Below are 21,607 nucleotides of genomic sequence, written 5' to 3' on the forward strand. Positions count from 1 at the left end.
ATGTAATATTGGTCCATATTTCATACTTCGTCTGTTTATGCAGACATAAAATAGAAAATCAGTACTGTCGCATATTTATATGAGGTGGGTCTCTCACGGGAATTGGCGCGTCACACATTATGTGTTAAATAAAACCGAAATTATTTCAGTATTGGTAATTTTTTGATTAAATTGTACTGGAAGCTTTATAATATCGAAATCTGCAAAACCGAAATAGTATCGATACTTTTCTGGTGTTCATCTAACCAATATAATCTCTGTTACATGTATTAATCTTTTAAATGTAATAATATTATTTTAGATGTTTCAGTTAAAGAAATAACAAACTATTCGTCATTCATCAACAATTTTATAAGACTTTTTATTTATTTATTAAACTATTATGTTTATTTGTTTATCACATATTTGCAAGTGTGATTAAATATTAAAAGAAAAGAATATAAAATTAATTCAGCACAGAGCCTATTACAGATTAATTGGGCAGTAAAAAGCTAAAAATGTTTATATACATAGTAGCCATATATGAAATAAATATACCATTATTGATACATATACTTACGAATGCAATGTGCATAAAGTTTATATATAGCACACAGAAGAAACAAATGATAAAAGGAATTATTTATCATTAATAATACCGTTAAACAATGATATACTAGCATTTTTGTAAATCGATATATCGTCACCTCAATATTTTCATAACTCCATTTCTTACAGAATTTCTCAGACGTAACGGGAAAGTATCAGCATAATATCGGTAAGTATTTTGTGTTTTGCTATATACAAATGTACGTTTGTATGTACAAACAACTACAGTTCCATATACTATACAATATTTTTACAATTGTTGCTACTGTAACGGCCATTTGGTGCTTATGATACTTGCAAGTGCAATTTGTCAATCGACGCCTTCTCTCTACGATATTCCGTTAACAAACCTAGTATTACCTACTTTAAACAACTACAGTCAAACCTTCATTATCCATACTAATAGGGAGATTGGACCGTTCGTAGAACACTCACTTTTCTGAGACTGATTATTCTATAATATATTTATACAAGGTGTTTTAAAACATGGGAGCAAAGCTTCAGAGAAGAATTCAGCACGCTGAATTAATAAAAAGAGTTTATATAAACATATGTCTGATATGACTTTCTTTCGGAATTACAACTGTATCTGTTTTTTACCAATTGTTCGACTGTATTCGAAATTGTTCGAAGTAGGCACCATTAAATTTAGGTTCCTAAATTTCTTAGTATTCACTTCCTTATCCGTTCAAAAGTACCAAATATTATACGAATTACTATATCACCCCCAGTTTTCGAGAAACACGAGTTTTTACAAAAACCCAGAATTTTCGACAATAATGAGATATTACATAAAAAGTGAAAACGCTAGAAGGTTCCATTATAATTGATCTTCAAAAATAGACGAGAGTTTCTCGAATATGACGGTATATAATCTATTAATTGTTTTTGGCCCTAAATATTTATAAATTAACGTCAAATTTCAAAAAAAAAGGTACCGATTTGTGTAGTTTGTCTGCATTATTTTCCTATTTTTACAAAAAGACCTTCACTTAAAACGAAACATTTCCAAAGAAGAAACTACCCATCAGAAGTGTCGAAACGACTTATATTTCGAGCAAGTCGAGAAAATATTCGTCGGCAACACGTGTACTATGCGTAGCCAAAGCTGATCGAGGGGTTCAATGAAGCACCCACATTGCATAAATAACGTGTGACTTGTTTTTCAATACTTCAAGGTTCTGTCCTTTTTTCCTCGTATATCTCTGTGGATACCAATCGCCAAATTATGACGCACTTCTTGATCAATTACAATTAACAGAAGTTCGCAGCCAATTAGCTCGGTACTACCCGCGACTAAGAATAATTGTTCGTCGCGAGTAATACCGATTACCAGGTCTCACCACGTGGAGGTTGCTGCGAGCGGAGACCCGGAGGGAGATAGATGGAATCAAAGTTCCATCGATCTCCCTCGATACGCGATACAAACGAAATTACTAAACTCCAGAGATAGAAGGAAACAATGTTCCTTCGATCTCCTCGTTTAGTTCTGCCAAGCAATTACATTATGGAAAAATGAGGCAAAATTGGGAAAGACGCGACACGAACCGTGCAGTTGGTCCTACTAGGTCTATCCCGTTTCCCCTCCGTGGTTCCGATTCCAGAGAAAACGAACGACGCCTACCACTCCCCTAGAGGAGTGCCCCGTTTCTCCATCTTTACGACGAGAGGGTCTTATTTTGGAGGCTTTCGCAGGGACCGGCAAAAATGCCTGCTCCTGTGCTCGCAACATGCCCCCTCTGGAAGCGGACACATCGGAAGAGACGGCGATAGACCGTTCGGACTACTTACACGGCCGGCCACTTGCTTGTACAAGAAGCAGTGGTGACCGGACCGAGGAACGACGAAGCGAGCAAAATTAAGCTAAAAATTGGATAATTGCTTGGCAGATCACAGCCTTAAAACTAACTTATTTTAACTGCGGAGATAGAAGGAATCAATGTTCCTTCGATCTCCTCGTTTAATTCTGCCCAGCAATTACATTATGGAAAAATTAGGCAAAATTGGGAAATACGCGACGCGAACCGTGGAGTTGGTCCTACTAGTTCGGTCCCGTTTCCCCTCAGTGGGCCCGATTCTCAAGGAAATGCGCGACGCCGTCCACTCCTCTAGAGGAGTGCCCCGTTTCTCCCAACTCCGCAGCCAGGAGCCACGCAGAGCGTGGACCTGACTCACGGAGGATGACGAAGAGAGGGTCTTATGGAACAAGGGCTTCCGCAGGGACCGGTGCGAACACCTGCCCCTGTGTTCGCAGCATTTTCTCTCTCAAAGCGGACGCACCAGAAGAGACGGCGATCGAGCGTTCGGTCCACCTCCACGGCCGGTCACTTGCTTATGCAACAAGCAGAGGTGGCCGGACTGAGATACGAGCAAGCGAGCAAAAAGAAGCTAAAGATTGGATAATTGCTCGGCAAATCACAGATATTCGTACATGGAGACCTTAAAACTAACTTAATCTATACTTAGAATTAACAGTCCCGCGGAGGATGCAATACATCAGTCCTCTTCGTTCTTTGTTCTTCGTTTTCCGATACATCTAAGAGAATGTATCTAAGAGAAACCTAAGAGAAACCTAAAGTCATGGCATAATAGAAAATAGAAATGAATTTGGTTAGTGGAACAAAATAAACATGTCAAAACAAGTAGAAATTAAAATCAGAGTACAAATGAAATGAATTAGACAGAGGCTAAATTGATAAATGTTAAACAAAGAAAGTAAACATGGAAAAACGAGTACAAATTAAAATCAGAGAACAAATAAAACAAATTAACCAAAGGAAAAAGGTGAAAAAGAAAAAAAAAATTAAGGAAGTGGTCGCCAGTACTGACCACCGCCTACTGGCAGTCAGTACCGGTTACCAAGTGGGGGGTCCCCCCTCCATCCATCCATAAACCTAAAATGAAGGTATCCGTCCACCTCGGAGGCTCCAGGAAGAATGAAATTTTAAACAACCGGGGGCTCCTTATATACCCTCCCCAAGGTGACTTACCGTTTCTTCCATTGTCTTTGTTCGATCTAATCGAAATCTTCGAAGGCGAACGGTTTCGGTGAATGTTTCTCCATTTCCGCGATTGTTACTAACATTTATGCATGTTCCCAATATTGATCGAACAATGTGTATCTTATTTATGCATTAAAAGTGATGAAGTAACTTATAGTAATTGATTTAGATCGAGATTCAAACTAAAAGGTGTTTCGTAAAGTTTTAAAGCATAAAAAGTTACAATTGTTCATTAGATACATTAATTTAAAATTTGTTTAATTCTTATAATTTACCCAATACGCGTAGAAGTTGCATTTTTTACTCAAAAGCGGCGAAATTCAATTAATCGCTTTTCTAAATAGAAAATCTTCGCGATGATCGATATGTGTAGCCTTGACAATGTCGGTTGAAACTCAATGAAGAATTCCTTCGTGAACAAAGAATATCTCAACGAAATGATATTTTAAGCCATTATTTATACTAGGACATTGTTGATAATGGTTTAATCTACGATCCTATGACGGTTGTTAATAAGTATGATAAATAAATATCAAAATATTGCAAAATCCGCGAAGACGAACGATTTCAATAAGTGTTTGTTCTTCTCTGCGATTGTTATTAACATTTACGTATATTGCGAACATTAATGTTACAATATGCATTTTATTCGTGCATTATAAATGATACATTTGTCTATAGAAATTAATTTTTATCGAGATTCGAAGTGAAATTTATGATCAAAGGCATCGATGTTTTCTCCGATTACAAATGGTTCCATGTATGTGGTCAGCAACAATTTTGAATACGTTCCGATAGCTAGAGTAAGCTATAGATAAACAAATTTTGTTCACACGAAACATTGGAAAATTTGTTCTTACGCAAAGAGTGCATTATCTTGGTTATTACTGATGTCAGAACATAAAAACATATAAAACAAATATATAGACGTTGTCTATAAGTTTAATTTCATGGAAATTTATAACTTTTGGAAAATATACATGTGAGTTTTGGTTATGCACGTTTTCTATAGAAATTCGAAATATAAAATGTAAGATCTTAGTTGGAGATAGTTTTCCAACACTTTCGAACATTAAAATTACACGCTAAAATTGAATTTTTCGATTGCTGTATACAGGAGAAAAGAAAGTACTATTTTTGTAAAAATAAACGGTTTCATATCCTTGAATAACAAAACATGTTTCTCCGTGATAGAACTTATTTAACACGATTTATTCACGAGCAAACGAAAATTAATTCCATTTAACAAATAGCCGAATTTGCCATGTAAGCGATTTGAATATTGTGTGTATGGAAAGTAATTACTTTCGTGTTTCATTTGAAAATATAGTTTCCTCTAAACGTTTCACCCGTTTTTTAAGATACATATGTATTTACCAATGCGTCAATTGCATCTAGATGGTTATTAGCGATGATGGTTTAATGTTTGTTAATGTAGTTGTTTATTTTGTATAAATTTCAGTTCATAGAGTATCATGTACATTTGAATCTCGCCGTGAGCGTGTGTATACACTCTCTCGAAATAGGCGGCGCAATTACTGATAAATTGATACGATCCGATTCGATCAGCGGATGACAAACTTTCGGGAAAGCAATCTGTCGTTGGCAATAAAATTATACCATTAGAAGTTATGCTTATAGAAGAAAAACATATTGATTTTTAGAAATTACAAATATCTTTAGCTGTTTAAACAGTTGTTAAGACACGTTGCGTCTGTACCTTAAGTCTTTGTTCGCTTAGGTGATTTGAACGAGCATGTGATTGTCTATCGTAAGTCTATCTATAAAATAGAGGTAATTATTTACATTAGGGGAGTCAAGATAAACATTTTGAACAAATTTTCCTTCGTTGTGTAATTGTCACTCGGTTTTATTCCGAAGAGAATATTATTAATCCGAATACAGGACTCGTAAAAAGCATTATGTTGTCCATACGATTGTTATAGCCGAATAATTAATTTCTTTAATATTATGATTGAAATATTTCCAATTTCAAGTAACGATAGTCTAAGATAAAGTTTAATACAAATTGTAATTGCCATATTATTTATTATTTACACTTTTACCACAGGACTCTGATTCGTCTTGAGTGTATCTGAAACTTTGAATTACAAGAACTGTAGGCACGATACAAAATATGATAAATATTTTTGTAAATATACCTGAAACTAAGTAGATTCTAATGTAAATAATTACCAAATAGTATTTATTAACATCAATGTTTAACATGTTCGATAATTTTCTTGTGCGATTGCACGAACTTACTTTTCGAAGGATTCTTGCACCATTGCTATTTCATTACGTTTCTAGGTGGTCAGACTCTTTTGTGAAGTTTCTTTCTTAGGATACAGTTTATCGCAAGTAACACAACTATCGTTGAAGTAGCGATTAGTACAATGAAAACCAAGAGAAATATCTTTTTCATTTCCGTCAAGTATGATTTGTCTTGAAAATCTTGCGTATAGATACGAGTGCCTGAAACAAAATAGTGTAAGGTAACAAAAATGGCAAATTAATTTATCTCAACATTCCTGTTGATCGTACACAGTGTTTCGTATCAGACGGTAATTGAATTCGAAAGTATACAGGTACTGCAATAAACATTGACTTCGCTAATTTCTTTGCAAGTCGTTCACGTTTATATACAGAGCGGGAGGTAATTTCTAGTGCAATTGAAAAAGAGGTAAGTTTTCGTATAAACATTTTATTTATTTATACGAATAAAATTTTGTTTTGTATTCTATTTATGTACAATGTAAATAAATTTGAAAAGTTTTGTTTTAGATTTTATTTATATAGAAATAAATGAAATGTTTATGCGAAAGGTTGCTTAATAATTATATTTATTCAATATCCTTGCTATACACACGCACACACACACATATGTAGAGAAGTGTATATACAAGATAAACGAGTTAGAGACGCTAAGTATATGGATATTACTTACTTGACTTCAAATGAATCGGAAATGTAAATTAAAATTATTTTTTACATAGCTTCCTTTCAAAAATAATTGTTTTCGAAAATCTGTCAGATACGCATAGTCCTGGGTACAAATATAAAAGAGTTTTGTAATATAGTTGTAAATGCATGATGTTAAAGGTGAGTGAAGCTCAAGAAAATGAAATCTAATATTCGATCTCATTAACACATTGATAGAAATATTGTGTAGTTTCGATAAATGTAAACTCAAAAGTGTAATTCGAGAATCAAAATTTTGTAATTAATGGACCGTTCTGTATTTTAAGTATAAAAAGTCTTCAGTATTTTCATTGAGAAAATCATATATATATATTTATTTCTAGTAAAAAATGTATCTTTCTATGCATTACATGCAAACGTATAAACATCAACAACGCCATTCGCTGAACCGTGTTATAGTCAAGTATGCACATGTGTACTTCACGAATTTTCGTACCAAAACATGTCATTCTACATGTTTGTTTAATTTTTTTCGTGGAGAATTATCTCCTTTTCCGTTATTCTGGAATTACACGACACTGTGTAAACCATCACAAAGTAAACGTTACTTTTTCAAAACGAAATAAAATTGAGTGCTTTGTATTGATCATTTTCAGGACCTCCTAATATAAAACATAGAAGTATAATACCTATCGTACGTTTGGTACCATGTCTTACTGAATTCGAAACGGTTACTTTATAGAAACTAATCGATTAAATGCAGATCGCTATGGCGTAATTGTAATTATTAGAGTTGAAGTCGTATATAATTAACAAATCTACTTATTCTGTCGATATTATTCGCTTGTAACCAAATGTTTCCCGCAACGAATATTTGTTTCCGTATTTGTCTTTTACATCGCACGATACTGCGAACGAGCTCAATAAATAACAACGTAATGGTATTAAGAACGATAAGTGAAATGAAAATGTTAAATAAAATCCCTTTCTTAAAATAATGTATCGTTTATATTATTTTCATATTATAAGTGTAATACATAGAGGTAAATGGAATCAAAGATTCGTAGGCCTACGAAGAAAAAAAAGTATCGATCAGTTGGTCATTTATAGCGTCATTTATAGTTGATCATTAGCTAGTGGTGCCGCTGGTTCTTTCGATGGATTTGCCGGTGGCCCTTGAATAGGTTTCGAGGTGCATCGACCAGCCCATGGGTTGCACACAGACGGTACACAGCAGTCGCTGTTACTCGAGCACTACAACAAATTAGACCTGAGAATTAGCCATTCACGTCCGTGAAAAATGATGAAAAATTTACCGAACGAGAATTCACCGATTTCTAATTAATCGCCGTACAAACGTAAAGACGTTGAATTATTTAAAAATTCGAAAACGAACTCTAATGCTGCGCTTTTAACCTTCGGTACACCATCAATTTTAGTTTGTGAGCAAATTAGAATTTCTAATCTAGTTACTGTTCACTATTACAGTATTTTTACTTCTGCAAATTATACGTAAATTTACTTAAAAATATGCGAAAATAAAAAGGTTACATCGAATACAAATGGTAAGTGGAAATTATTTTGGTACACTTGTTCCAAATAATGTAATATTGTTGAAATTTAACAAAAGATTTGAAGGCTGATTATCAGTTTCTTCGGTTCAAATTACAAGACAATATAAATAATTATAATATTTTACTGCGAATTTCTTAAGTGCAGTCATATAAAATAATTGAATTCTTAATAGTATGATTTATTTTATAATAAACGAATGTTCCTTTCTGTCTGTCATGTACTTTTTTATAACGTTAATTTTCTTAACAGACATGTTTATATCTTATTAAATTTCACTTTCAATTAATCCTGCACAATATATACCCAATACATAATTGTTAGCGTAAATTAATTTCTTACATTATCTACGGGTTGTTAATAACTAAACCTTCTAACTAAATATTACAATAGCCACCAACAGGTAGATATTCCACTGCAATATGTATAATTAAAGAATTTTCAATATCAAATACATTAATTCACAAGTTATTAAAGTAGTTTAACAAAATTCATTCAACGAGTACAAAGATATCATTTATTCACGAATTTTCAAATGTTTCTTTCTTTCTCCTTAATTCTCACCAATAATAAATTCAAATTCTAAATTCCTATTTAGTATTTACTTTTTAGGATGTTATTTAAATCGATTATGAATAACTGAGACAATTTCTATTTATCAGTAACCATTGAATGATAAAAATAGCTAAAGAATAATAAAAAAAAAAACTATCTTCAATAGGAAGAATAAAATCTCATCGTATACCATGCCATTGAATTACAATTATTAATTTTAAGCATATTATAAATGATTAAGATGTAGACTCTAAACGATGCAAATTCAGATTCTAAGTTCTTAGGTAAAACCACCAATGATCTGAATGATAATTACAATTTCAAATATATTGTTAATAATAATTGACAAGTTTACTTACAAGAGATCCAGGTGGTTTGCAACCCTCGACAAGGGAAGCGGCCACGAAAGCAATACACAGGATTAGAAACAGTTTCTTCATTTTTCTTCGTATATAGCTAATTGAAAGAGAAAAACATTATCACTAAAAATTTCTTATTCACTAGAGGAAGTTTCTAATAATAGTCTTGTTCATTGATAAATGTGCACCTGAATCTAAAGCTCACCTTCTGCTCACTTGGATAGTGCTTGTAGTTTTCTGATTCAGTTCGAGAAGACCACGGTATTTATAAGAACAAACTACGTATCGGAGCATAAAACTCATCCCTTTTTTAAATTATACCGCACCTTGACGATTTATAAGGCACGCCCTATTTGCGACCGTCGCCGATAATATTATACCTTATCGGGGTTCGTCGGCCAGTTAAACACCGAGAGGAACGATTGGATAAACAAATTACGTAAACACTCGTGTTTTGCAGATATTTATAAAAATCCAAACCCCCTGTCAAGCCTTATCACGATAAAACAATAACTTTTCTAAAGATCGTGAATAACGGTTTTTACGACACTTGACAGAATTTTTAACAATCTTAACCGCGACGGCTTACAATTAATATCGCAAAGTTAATATTAGATTTTCAATATGCTTCTTCGAGAATATTATATTAATGGACAGTTAATATATCAAAACATGTTCAATTTGATTATTATTGGTTCGGTGTTACTAATCTTGAAACAATTGTATGGAATTCTTTTAACTTTAAATATTATTAAGAAGCAATAGACTGTGCTCGATATAATATTTACAGTAATACATAATTTTTATTTAATAAAAAACTAATGTAGAGTACGGATGACTTAAATAATATATTTAGATACAAATAACCAATTTGTAAATAATGACAACTATTTTTGGAATGACAACTCACCGAGCAATGAAGACATGTTAATTTGATAATAACAATCACTGAGAATACCTTTTCAAATTGTATGTACTGCCTTTTACCAATCTATTTGTGCTTCGAATATACATTAATTTAATATTCCAGGAATGATATGAAATGTATAAACAGACATGTGTAATACTTTACCCGAAACTTTAAACTAATAGATTTTATTTTCAAGATGTGTTTTTTCCAGGTAACGTAACAAGTATTCCGAAAACCTATAAAATATATTATTTTGATATTTAAACTGCATGTAAATAACGTACCTCTTTATTACTTGTATCAAAATTAATTTAATATCATTGGTCATTCTTTTAAAATTAATATTTAAACGTCAATTTTCGCAACATGGATTGAATATTTAACTTCAAAATATGTTTTACATTCTAGTATCAGCTATTTACCAGCTTTTTACCATTCATTTGTATTGTAGTAGTTTAAAAAAATTAGTAGATGAAATTTCACATATTTTCTCGAGTATTTTTTATTTTCCTCTGTTTCACAAAATTACTTATTCTTTCGGGCAACAAAGTAGAAATCTCTCTTGAAACTAAGTATTTATAACATTAAAAGCTTTCAAAATGTTGCACACCTCTTTTGAATAAATAATTGTTTCATTATTACGAGCAGTGCATTTCATCCACTAACTAGAACAAGGAAAAAGCCAGACTTGACCGTAAATTGCGTATCTTTTCTATCTTCAAGTTTTAAACAGACTTATTATCCAAGCTCGTAAAGCAAGTTTGCGAATGAAATTTCGAAACATATGCCCGTGATTCGCGAGAGTACGATAATTTTATTCCAAACGACCGTTGCATAGCACCCATTGTCGAAAATATACCTATCTGTTTGCAATTATTTAGAATTAGTCGAATTTACGCGAATAAGTTTTCGCGGCGCGTAACGCGTTGAGAAGCACGCATAATAATCCGCAATTGGTCATGAACCCGCGAAATAGTGATTATTAAGGATCGTTATCGATTATCCTTATATCAGTCGACAAACTGTGAAATGGAATCGGATTCCAGGATTGCGTCGTCAACGTTATTTCCGAAAGCGCACTTCTGTGTCGCGGTTCACGAGCATCATTAATTATTCGCCCGTGTATAATCAACAATTTCAACAAGTAGCATAATTAAAAAGTACGAAAAACGTGTCGCGTTTTCGTTACCCGTTCGTGAATCGATGGAGCATCGAGGGACTTGTCTGTGTAGCAGGGTAAACGACACTGATGCAACCAGTTAATTTCTATGATTAATATAATTTTATACATCGATGTGTCTGTTAGCTTGTACAACATTGAAAGTGAATAGAAGGATTGCGTACATTTGATAAATTTTTGCCACATGAAATTCTTTAAATAGGATCACTTTTGTTACTAGTCGATGTAAGGGCGCGTGTATTTTATAAAGTAGTTTGTAAATTTGTACTGTTAAATAATTAAGTTCAGTGTGACCTTTATAATTGGTTCTTTTAATTCAACGACCTTTCCATATATGCTATAACTTTGTATCTTTATCAAATTCGTTATTAATGTTCACAGTGTGAATGTAATTATAGTTTTCTTTTAATATTTATTCCTTTTCCTTTTTTTTAACATATTTAAAGTTAGTCAATATAGCATAGTTTTTTCTCCGTTTTCTCTAGCAAGGATCTACTTAATTATTCATATATCTTTTATTATATATTTTAGCTTTATTAGTTTGATTGACACACATTCTTTTATTTTATTATTGAAGCCACGTTTCTTATCCTGTCCACCATAGTAAACTGTTAAACTGTTTAATTTTTCCTCTTCGATATTTACAAATCATTCTCTCAAACTGAATGTTACATTTTTCAAATTTTCTAACTCTTTTCATCAGTATACGCATCGTACCTTCGATCACTTTCGTACCCCAGCATTTGTTACTAATAAACGTTCTTCAATAAATAATCTTCCCCGCTGATCTCGTGGGTTTTATCCGGGGACACGTGATGGACATTTCGTCGACGGTAGTTCACAACGACGAGTAATAATTTCGGGGCAATCTCTATCGAGCTTGCTTTGTGTTCCCAAAAAATATCAGAATCTGATGTTAACCGTAATCGTCAATTAGATTTTCGCGCCTTGTCGACGGTAATTGGCGTAACACCGGCGTAATATTTCAAAACACCTGGCGTGTAACACGCTCGCGTGTCGCTCGGCCTATGAAACCCGCTCTCTAAATTGATTCAATTGTCGTTTCCCGAGGGAGAGACCTCTTCGTCCAAATATTTTTCGGAATCCGCTGGAAACCGTCGACCGCGGCTGCTATTACCTTTTTTTCAATACTGCCGGCGATCTTTCCTCGAGGCCAAAAATTATTGTCATGTGCCCGTGATTGAACGCCTCGTTCTCTGGGAACGTGTTGGTGGCGCGCGCGCGCGTGTGCGCGCGTGCGCGCGTGCGCGATCACCACCGAAGGAAAAGCTAAGCTGTTCAAATTGATCCCTTCATCGCGATCGACCAGAAAACAATTTCTTTCGAAGAAATGAGAGAATGTTAAACGATATACATTTCTGCTAATTAAACAGAGGTGAATGGAATAAAATCGATTTAAATAATAAAAGAATTCAAGATTTTACGGCTGGAATTTTAAATGAATCGAGAATATAAAAGTTTGCAATTTTAACCCTCTGAGACACGAATAGGTACTTATTGTAGATATTATTTTAGATATTATTCTAAATAGAATGATGCTACTTGGATATCGATATTGTAATATGGAAGATTAATTTTTAGATGGACTGTCTTTATGACTAGTTGTGTGTCAAAGGCAACGATCGTATGTAATTAGTTTTCAGATACATTTACCTCTATATGTTGTCAGATTTTCATAATTATTGGTTAGTAATTCATAAAGTTTATATTTATGACTGTTAAACCTTCTCCTACTGCAGGCCATACGTGATTAATGGGACAATACTCATTGCATTATCATTTAGTACCAGTGATATTCATTGTGTAAGTCTATTGTTCTGGTCATTGTCACGTTGGAACAAAAATTCTTCTAACAATCCTGATGTTTCTTGCTTTCAAATTTGGTTCTAAATTTAATTTTGACTTAGAGTTACTATATTTCGTGAAACCAATTGAGACAAAGACATGTGTATACTTTTTTTTCTTTTTATTTGTAATTTACAAAAATTTTATATTTTATAACAATATGAGATTAATTGTGTAATTAATAACTTGTGTAATTCTTACATTTTGCATTATATAAAAAAGAGGGTAACTAATTTCTATGTTACTTTAATATACATTGAAAATGAAACATAAGTCCTTGAATTTTATGTACGAATTAAACAGGTAATTTAATATTAATTAATTACCTTGAATGATATTGTTATAAAAATAATACTAAAGAATAGATATTTTGTAATGATTTCAATAATATACAAGTATTGGATCAGTGTAGAAATACGACAGATTTCTAATTGTTGAAACGAAGTACTTATTCAATGTTGGGGAAATTGTTTAATAATCGAAATCCGTCCATACTACTTCCACAAACGCATAGTCTTTTCAAGTTTTATAAACTATTTGAGCATATTTATAATAAGCAAAGATACTTACAAAGAGACTCATGTTTGTAAAATGATCCAAATGTTAGACTTTCTTGAATGAAATGCAACAAATGAAAGATTTACTGGGCATCTAATATTGCAGATTTTTCACCAAGTTCTTAGGACGAAATAATATTTGCAGCCTTCAAAATATTGGTTGCAGTTCTCAATTAAACAATTTTCTAATTATTCGGAGCGAACACAACTATGGACTGTACAATAGCAGATAGTGTTCCCATCTTTGCAAACTTATTTCTTTCTCAGAATTCGGATTATTGAAAGTATTTTCGTTCTTAGTGACTGAATTAACTGATATCTGACGTCCAGACATGTGGTTAACTGTTTACTTTAACCTATTAATCTCACGAGGTCGTCGAAGTATCAAAATCGTGTTCCTTTAAATTACTAAATATTGATTTTTTAGTGTGTCGCAATTATTTCTCCTTCGTTCTGAACATATTAATATGATACGAAAAAGTGATATTTCAGTCTGCAACGTTGTATAGTGAATTCGAAAAAACTTATAAATTTTAATTTCATATTTGCATTAAAATATGGTATAATAAGAAACTAATTATTTTTTTATATTCTTCTTCTGGTATATTGTTCCATGGAATCGTCCATTTATTATTTTTGTGTATCCGTAATTGAGTAATAACCGCGAAGTGTACGTTGGTTTTACCGTAATTCTCGTTTCAATTATATATTCAAAGGGCGATAAACTAGAAATTTGGAGGCAATGTAGGAAAAGTCCAAGCACTAATGAACTGCAATATACAAATTGGTAAGCGAATATTCAATATTTTCAACATTTCACTGAGAAATGCTAAAATGCGAGGACCATTCGAGTTGGTTTTTCGTTTTTCATTCCCTGTTTCCGTACACTGTTCCAGCTACGAAATTTGTAATGCTAATGTATATGTACATACGTATGTACTGGAAAAAGTAAGGATTACATTTTTAAATTTGATCGCATAACGTTACAAAATGTTGCATCTCGAACTCCAAATAATACACGTAACGTTTACGAAGAGCAGAAAAATTTTAAATTTCCATTATCACGAAGGAGACTTAACGCTTGTGGTAAACACATTTGGTTTTATAAGCCATACTTTCGAACAAATATGTACAGGTCAACTAAGTGAAACAGGATTGCAATAGTTACTAAATAATAGATACATAGATACGTACCGAAATAGGAAATCACGTATAGGAAACAGGCCACTTTAATATCTTTGCTATTTTCGATATAATCCAATCGTGTAGACGTTATTAAGTTACGCAGAAAACTAATAAAAGTGATATCGTAGTCTTAAAGTATATAAATTTATTAGACAAATTCAAATAGACAGAACAAGTTATTAATAAGCGTAAGCAGTTGACGCAACATGAAACATGTTTGTAATTATATAATATTTTTATTGGGTGGTAAATATCTGAAATACATTTCTTACTAAAACTAATAAACTAATAATTCTCGAGATATTCAGCTACAAGTACAAAGTGAAAGGTATTGTATTGCTTCTTGTACTACTTTAAATGACGAAGATATCAAATTAGGCTAGTTTTAGTACATCACCTTGAACATTCAATTAACAAAATTTCGAATACACTTTTAAATAACCATTCTTCGTTTTATATTTTTGTGATATTGAAGTACTATGAAATACATTTATCTTCCCAAAATAAAACCTTTACATCCAAAAGTAATGGTTAAATCAATTACCGTTCCAGTATTAAGTGGTACATGGAGTATGTACATAGTATGTACACCCAAATGGAGTATGTACATATAGAATGGATTCTGAATAAGTGTAATTAGCGAGCAGATACTATATCACAATACTTCGAAACTAAGATTTCTCGTATATTCTGAAATATGATTTCGAAAACTTTATTCTCGTAACAGTGTACGAGTATAAATTAAAAACCTACAAGTAAATTAACTTTGGAAGCACGATTTTAAACGTCAGCGTAGCGAAAATTGTAATGTATCGGAGAAAAAGAATTCCGAAGAGAATCCATGACCGCCGTATCTTTTCCATTCCAAATCGAATTGGTTAGACTGTGTTTTCATGCTCATTTCCAATTTTAAATTATGAATTGAATTTTTCAGTGAAAACGCCGAGCGATATCAGAAGATCAGATAGGATTTTTACGAAATTAAAAATGGAGATATCGGGAGGTTTGAACAGCGCTGGAGTAAATGAAAAAAAAGTTACGAAATAACAAATCATTGAACGTACCGAAGTAACGGAGTTTATTATTTATAAAGGCTTCATGAAATCACTCGTGGAATCCAATATCATTTACATTATCAAAATTTAATCGAGGCACGTATTATATTTACGTCGTCCCGGCGAATGCAAATACCAAAATGCGTTTCACCTTCAAGTGTCGAATCGGTGGCTATGTATGTGCAAAAATGAAACCGTTTCTGAATTTTCTGCGCGCGATTTCAATGAGCTGCTTATATCTATAATTACACGTTACACGTAAATATGGTTTGTTATTATAAAATGTATGTAACCAGAGCTCCGTTAACCACGAATAATATTTCCCTCTGACTGATAAACACGCCTGATCAAGTGCATCATTGCTTGCAATTTAATACAACGAAGACAGATGAAACATTTATCGAGCGCGGTTTTGATAATCACCAAACAAATGAACGATGAGTCATTTTATCATCACAGTAATTAAATGGTCGTCTCGATTATTTCGCCACAGCGAGAAGTTGATTCGAATAAAATGATACTAACGATTACCGATAAGATATCGGTAAGTTGTAGATAAGTTTCGATTTTTCGATAATAACTTTTAAATACCTATTGCATTACTAAAACCGAGCAAAACAAAACATGATAAACACTGTTCACGTAACTCTGATTACGCGTTTCAGCTTAACAGTTAATTAACATAACTAGATTAAAATCGTGCTCTTCAATCGAATAGAATCCTAATGTGTATTTGAGAATAATTTGTATTTTTTAAGGACAAAAATTGCAGGTGTGAATAATAGAATCCTGATGTAAAATTTTATTTAAGACATAATTCGAGTGAATATTTTAGCACAATCAAATCCCGATATGCGAATAGTCTACTATACATGTAGCATACTTTCTCACGGGGTACCACATGTCTTATTGAAATATTCTTTTATGACACTCAAAACTACTTCTAACCATTACAATTTAACGTAAAACACTGTGGACTGATAATAATTGTGATGGAATTACCACAATGTGCACACGTTTAGGACGTTTGAACGAGGTCGAAGAACGATTGTGGAATGTTAAAGTGAGTGAGAGAGAGAGAGAGAGAGAGAGAAACAAAAAGTATGGCTGAAAGAATGGAGAAACGAGCACGTGGTTGTTATATGTAGAATTTATTAGAAACAATTTCATTTAGGATCCATACACACATATTGATAAATATATACAGTGTAAGTAATAATGTGTGTAGTTTGTTACAAAATCCACATCAAATTTAATGAAAAGTTTAGGGACAACTACAGGAAACGTAATTAAGAGTGATCGAGAAAGAGAAAATTATTATCAAATTTTTAGACAATGCTAAAATGAATCCGGTTGAAGTTTATAAAAGAGTTCAGTTTGCCAAAGATCTTTTGCAAGTTCAAATGTTTAGTGGTGTGACATTTGTAATCCTTTCAGAGGTGAATTATTTTATTTCGCATGAACAAAAACTCAAACTAACATTGACACGCAATATCTGCCACTTTTGTAACGATATTTTCCTGTTCCACCACTGGAAAATTTATTCACGAATATTTGTTTAAAATTTTTGTGGTTACTTCCATGTTATAATATTCCAAATAATTTAAAAACTAAACGTGTATGCCAGTATCCTTCAAGAGATTGAGGAATGGAAACTTCGTCAACGAAGATAATATGGAAAAATAATAAAAATATATAATCATTACTATTATTCACTTTCAATGAATGGTATTAAACAAAGCTTCGTTTAAAACGAAGGAAAATACAACACACAGTTTGCTATCTTTGAGGTCACGTTCGAATATACATTATAAAATGAAAGGATAAGGACGTTATCACCAATAAAAATTTGTATTTATGGAAAAATTTCAAATACTGAATAACCGTTGAACAAATTTTCATTCGTTATTTGTGCAACAAAAGTTACAATTTAAATTAGAAAATGAAATTATATTTCGATACGAATAAAAACACTGAAACAAATGTTGCGAATAAATCATTATACTAAGTGTTTTTACTTACCTACCATCTATGTTCGTCACTAACTATAGGGTGTGACCTATTATAGTATAATACTGAAAGATTGGTGAGAATATCCCTGAATGGAATTCAGAATTAATAATCAGTAATAGAAAAGAAAGTTAATTCACTATTAGCTTGAATTTCCTATCGCATAATGTAGTAACTAATAGCGTTACTATCATAAGAACGTAAATTATAAATAAAAAGATAAATTTATCTGTTAGGGGCATTCTTTATAACTTCTTGCAATACTTCCGTATACAGTTCTGATTTGACTTTCGCGAGTTTCTTTTCATAAAGTTTTTAAAAAGGATTTAATTGACCACCATTCGAAAGCAATGAACTTTCTTTAAAGAAGACAATAATTGAAAGGTTTCTAAAACTTAGCAAAAAGTGTATAGATTTCTATAGTGATTACATTGAATTATAAAGTGCCCCGTGTATAAAAACATTTAAAGTAGTCAATCTCATGCACATTTGAACCACTTTGTAGTTTTACTTTTTGCTATATAAGAATCGATGATCTTTTTGAATCATTTCTATGTGGCTGGAATGCAGCCATTCTGAATATGTTCTCTCAATTTTGCATTATTTTTCAAAACTCTTGGTTTTTGGACTACTAGAATAGATGAACAGTATTTGAATGCTTAGTTTATTTTTGTTTCGTTACATCGATGTTTGAAATGAATATTCAATTTATCGATAACTTTGGGGATCCCAAAAGATCATTGGTGGTCTTTATACGCACAGAGCAGAATTGGATGATGAGGCAGGGTTTTACTGGTGGCTCGAGGTTATCTCGAGACGAACAGAGTGCACTCGTTGTAGATGCGTTGCGTGTGTGTGTGCATTCATTAAATCTAGGAGAAGAGTATGATGTATATCGCTATATCGCTGGTTCGTCTAAACGATGGGATGGCTATCAAATTCAGGGTCAGTTCCGAAGAAGCGATAAACTGGCCATGTGATATCTCTTCTTAGAACGGTACTGTACTCTTGGGGTTCGGAAAATTATTAAATGTGCAATGTTTATGAAGAATTGTTTGTTTCTTGCAGGATAAATTCTCGAGGTCACGATGTTTTTGTAAATATGATTTTCGAAGTAATCAATTGTTTTCGATGTCAAAGTAATTTTTAATCTACGAAGATAAAGTTATTTCCTTCTTCGTTGATATCAAATATTGTTAACTAGAAACTATAACGCAGGTTATGATAGCAGTATCTATTGAACAAAAAATGTTAGAAATATCGTAAAGGTGTAATTTTCGCTGTAATATACTTATTATGTATGAAACTGTTTTATTCTGGTAATTTCTAGGAACATGTACACATTATTATTTTTTGCATGAGAATTTACGAGATACTAGTAATATGAAACATTTATCAACGAACAGAATCACACAAGATTTTGATTCAAAATTTCTATACCCATCTGATAAGAACCACGACAAAAGTCGTATAGCTTTCGTTACGAAAAAAAGGTGACATTAAATATCACTTTTTCTGGGTTAGGAGCTCCTAGAAAGAAGTTTCTGGCTTGCGCTGCAGTCTGCTCTCGTCGCTCTTGCTGTAATTTATGGTACCTCGACCACCTTCATCCCCTTAGAGTCGGAGTTTCAGAGTGTTCTCGCTAGCATATACTACTTTCCTCGTTAATAATTTCTCCTTTTCTTGGACAGGTTTAAGAAAGAAATATTTCCTCGTAATTACTTTACAAAATATAAATCTCTATTTTATGCTATTCTATTTGGAATTTAGGATCGATTGAGAAAAAATCTAGAGTTCATAAAAAAAGATAAGACAATCACCGGATTGTTAAGGATATATTTTTACTTACCAACTAAATGCTTTACAATGTTTATTTTAGTTTTTACTATTATAGTTTTTACTATTGTCTTGTACCAAAGAGGATCAAAATATTTTTTTTTTTTATTTACTTAGTGATTATTTTTATTGCACATATGCGTATATAATGGTAATACGTAAGATAAGTAAGAAAAATGTGCATACGTTGTATAAGAAAATGCGAGGTACAACTAAAGTGATATTACTAACTATTAGAATACTATGAGATAAATAAAGACTATTGATAATACGTCTAAATATTAATTTTAGTAGTTTTAGAGTGTTAAGTAGTAAATCGACTATGGAATTATTTAACTATTGAACGCTATCTCAAGATACAAAAACCTGTGAATAATTCACATCTAATTTCTAACGTCATAAAAACCAGTAGATAAATCGTTAAATTTTAAAGAAGTATCATTATCTATAAACAAAATGTTACGATGTGTTTTAACAATATTCTAATTCTGTTTGAAGATTTAGTGTTTCGAGAGCATGAACGCATGTTCGAAACAATTGAGAAGAGTGATATAATTTAGAAATTGTTGTACACGTACGTTGTATTTTTGTTCGAAATGATTCCCTCGTGACGGCTTACTTGTTGCTGGTGATTAGAATGTTGCGTGTATCGTAACTGAATTAACTTCGCCTCTAAGACGATGTCTGCATTAAAATTGCGTGTTGGGGTTGTGTGCAAGTTCTGCACGCACATCCGGTTTGTGTTTCCGGGCTAACGACTGATTTCCGGTATACACGACGCCTTAACCCCAAGGAAACGTTAAATGTATCAAGGAAGTTAGTATACCTATAGTTTGTCCAACGAGACGGGGTACCAAATGCGACGAGTGCACATGATGAGTGCATGATCAGATCAGGGCCGAATTCACAATACTTGGACCCAATGGTTACGTAGAACATTTTTTTTGACCTTCATTTTTATTTTTTGTAATTTAAATCATTTTATTTACAATTAAATTACTTGTGTAGTAAACAGCACATATAATAAAGAAAGTATTTTTTCGAATAATCGCTTCTTAAAAAGATATAATAAATATAGAATAATAATGGAATTAATGATATAAGTTAGGAAAAGTAATTTTTTTTTTATAAAGTTTATTCTGAATCGCTGTTTGAATTACTATCACTACTACTACGACCACCACCATTACCAATCCAGTAATGTTGGGTTCCTTTGAAAAAGATCGAACAGTTCGAATAAATCGAGCAACTTGACACTCAAAAGAAGACGTGCAATATAAATTCCGAACATTCTTTCAAACTGTTCAAAGAGTCCTTTATAACTGAGTAAAAGTCGTTCCTGGAGCTGGAAGAAATAGACCAATAGTTGCAGACCGTTTAACCGATCATGCTGGAATTAATATAAACATTGGTGTCTCGTCTGTTTGGATGGACTATAGGTGTTGAGAGGAAAAAAGAATTGTTTTATTTCACGTGTAACTTGGAACCAATGACAACAAATTAATAAATCGCTTGAAAGCTACTCGATATGAATTTTTCCGATAGTGCTCAAAACAAAAGTAGTTAATTTTGTTGAATTTACTGTTTGCAATTTCTATAATGGCTGCTCGACGAAGTATTTAAACACAATGAGTCCTATATTTTTGTGAAATTCGTCTGCGGATATTTAATTATCCACAAAGTTGCAATAATAAATAACGAGTTCTCTAAATATTCCCATTTTCCGATGTTTTCATACGCAAAGCAATTAACAGTAAATGAAATTGGTGACGACTAAAATTTGCATATTATTTTGGGTACTACAATGAAGGGTAGATAATGTTTCGAATGCTTTGCTTTCTTTGTTATTGAAATACCGGTATCAATGTCAATATTAATTAATCGATACTGATAGTTACAACGTGACTTTTATCGTAACATGTTAGAACAATTTAGTCGCAACTTTCGTTAAACTTGTACCATATTCTAATTCTGGCCCAGGTCAAACATTTTGTTTACCATCAATCACGT

At 32.4% G+C, this 21,607-nt stretch overlaps 1 protein-coding gene across 4 annotated transcripts; it reads right to left on the bottom strand.

The window, feature by feature from the left end:
* Positions 1-7,507: 7,507 nt before the first annotated feature.
* On the bottom strand, positions 7,508-20,234 carry LOC143145986 (uncharacterized). Of its 4 annotated transcripts, XM_076309890.1 has the most exons (4): positions 17,774-17,867; positions 10,071-10,144; positions 8,999-9,095; positions 7,628-7,766 (listed from the first exon to the last, which is right to left on the bottom strand). In XM_076309890.1, the coding sequence occupies exons 1-4, from the start codon at positions 17,778-17,780 to the stop codon at positions 7,756-7,758; spliced, it is 189 nt and encodes a 62-aa protein (XP_076166005.1). In that variant the 5' UTR covers positions 17,781-17,867; the 3' UTR covers positions 7,628-7,755. The 4 variants fall into 4 exon arrangements, with proteins under 4 accessions (XP_076166002.1, XP_076166004.1, XP_076166001.1 ...); XM_076309887.1 differs by lacking the exons at positions 10,071-10,144; positions 17,774-17,867 and adding an exon at positions 20,176-20,234 and having other exon boundaries at positions 7,508-7,766; XM_076309889.1 differs by lacking the exon at positions 10,071-10,144 and having other exon boundaries at positions 7,508-7,766; positions 17,778-17,807.
* Positions 20,235-21,607: the final 1,373 nt, after the last annotated feature.

Source organism: Ptiloglossa arizonensis, chromosome 4 (genome assembly GCF_051014685.1).
Source record: "Ptiloglossa arizonensis isolate GNS036 chromosome 4, iyPtiAriz1_principal, whole genome shotgun sequence".
Classification (NCBI taxonomy): domain Eukaryota; kingdom Metazoa; phylum Arthropoda; class Insecta; order Hymenoptera; family Colletidae; genus Ptiloglossa; species Ptiloglossa arizonensis.

What these genes read in the sequence shown, in the direction of transcription:
- LOC143145986 (XM_076309886.1), bottom strand. Translation starts at nt 9,301, where the DNA reads ATGAGTTTTATGCTCCGATACGTAGTTTGTTCTTATAAATACCGTGGT. An exon ending in ACTATCCAAGTGAGCAGAAG is followed by an intron (nt 9,096 to 9,203) that starts GTGAGCTTTAGA and finishes TCTTTCAATTAG; the next exon opens with CTATATACGAAGAAAAATGA. An exon ending in GCAAACCACCTGGATCTCTT is followed by an intron (nt 7,767 to 8,998) that starts GTAAGTAAACTT and finishes AATTTGTTGTAG; the next exon opens with TGCTCGAGTAACAGCGACTG.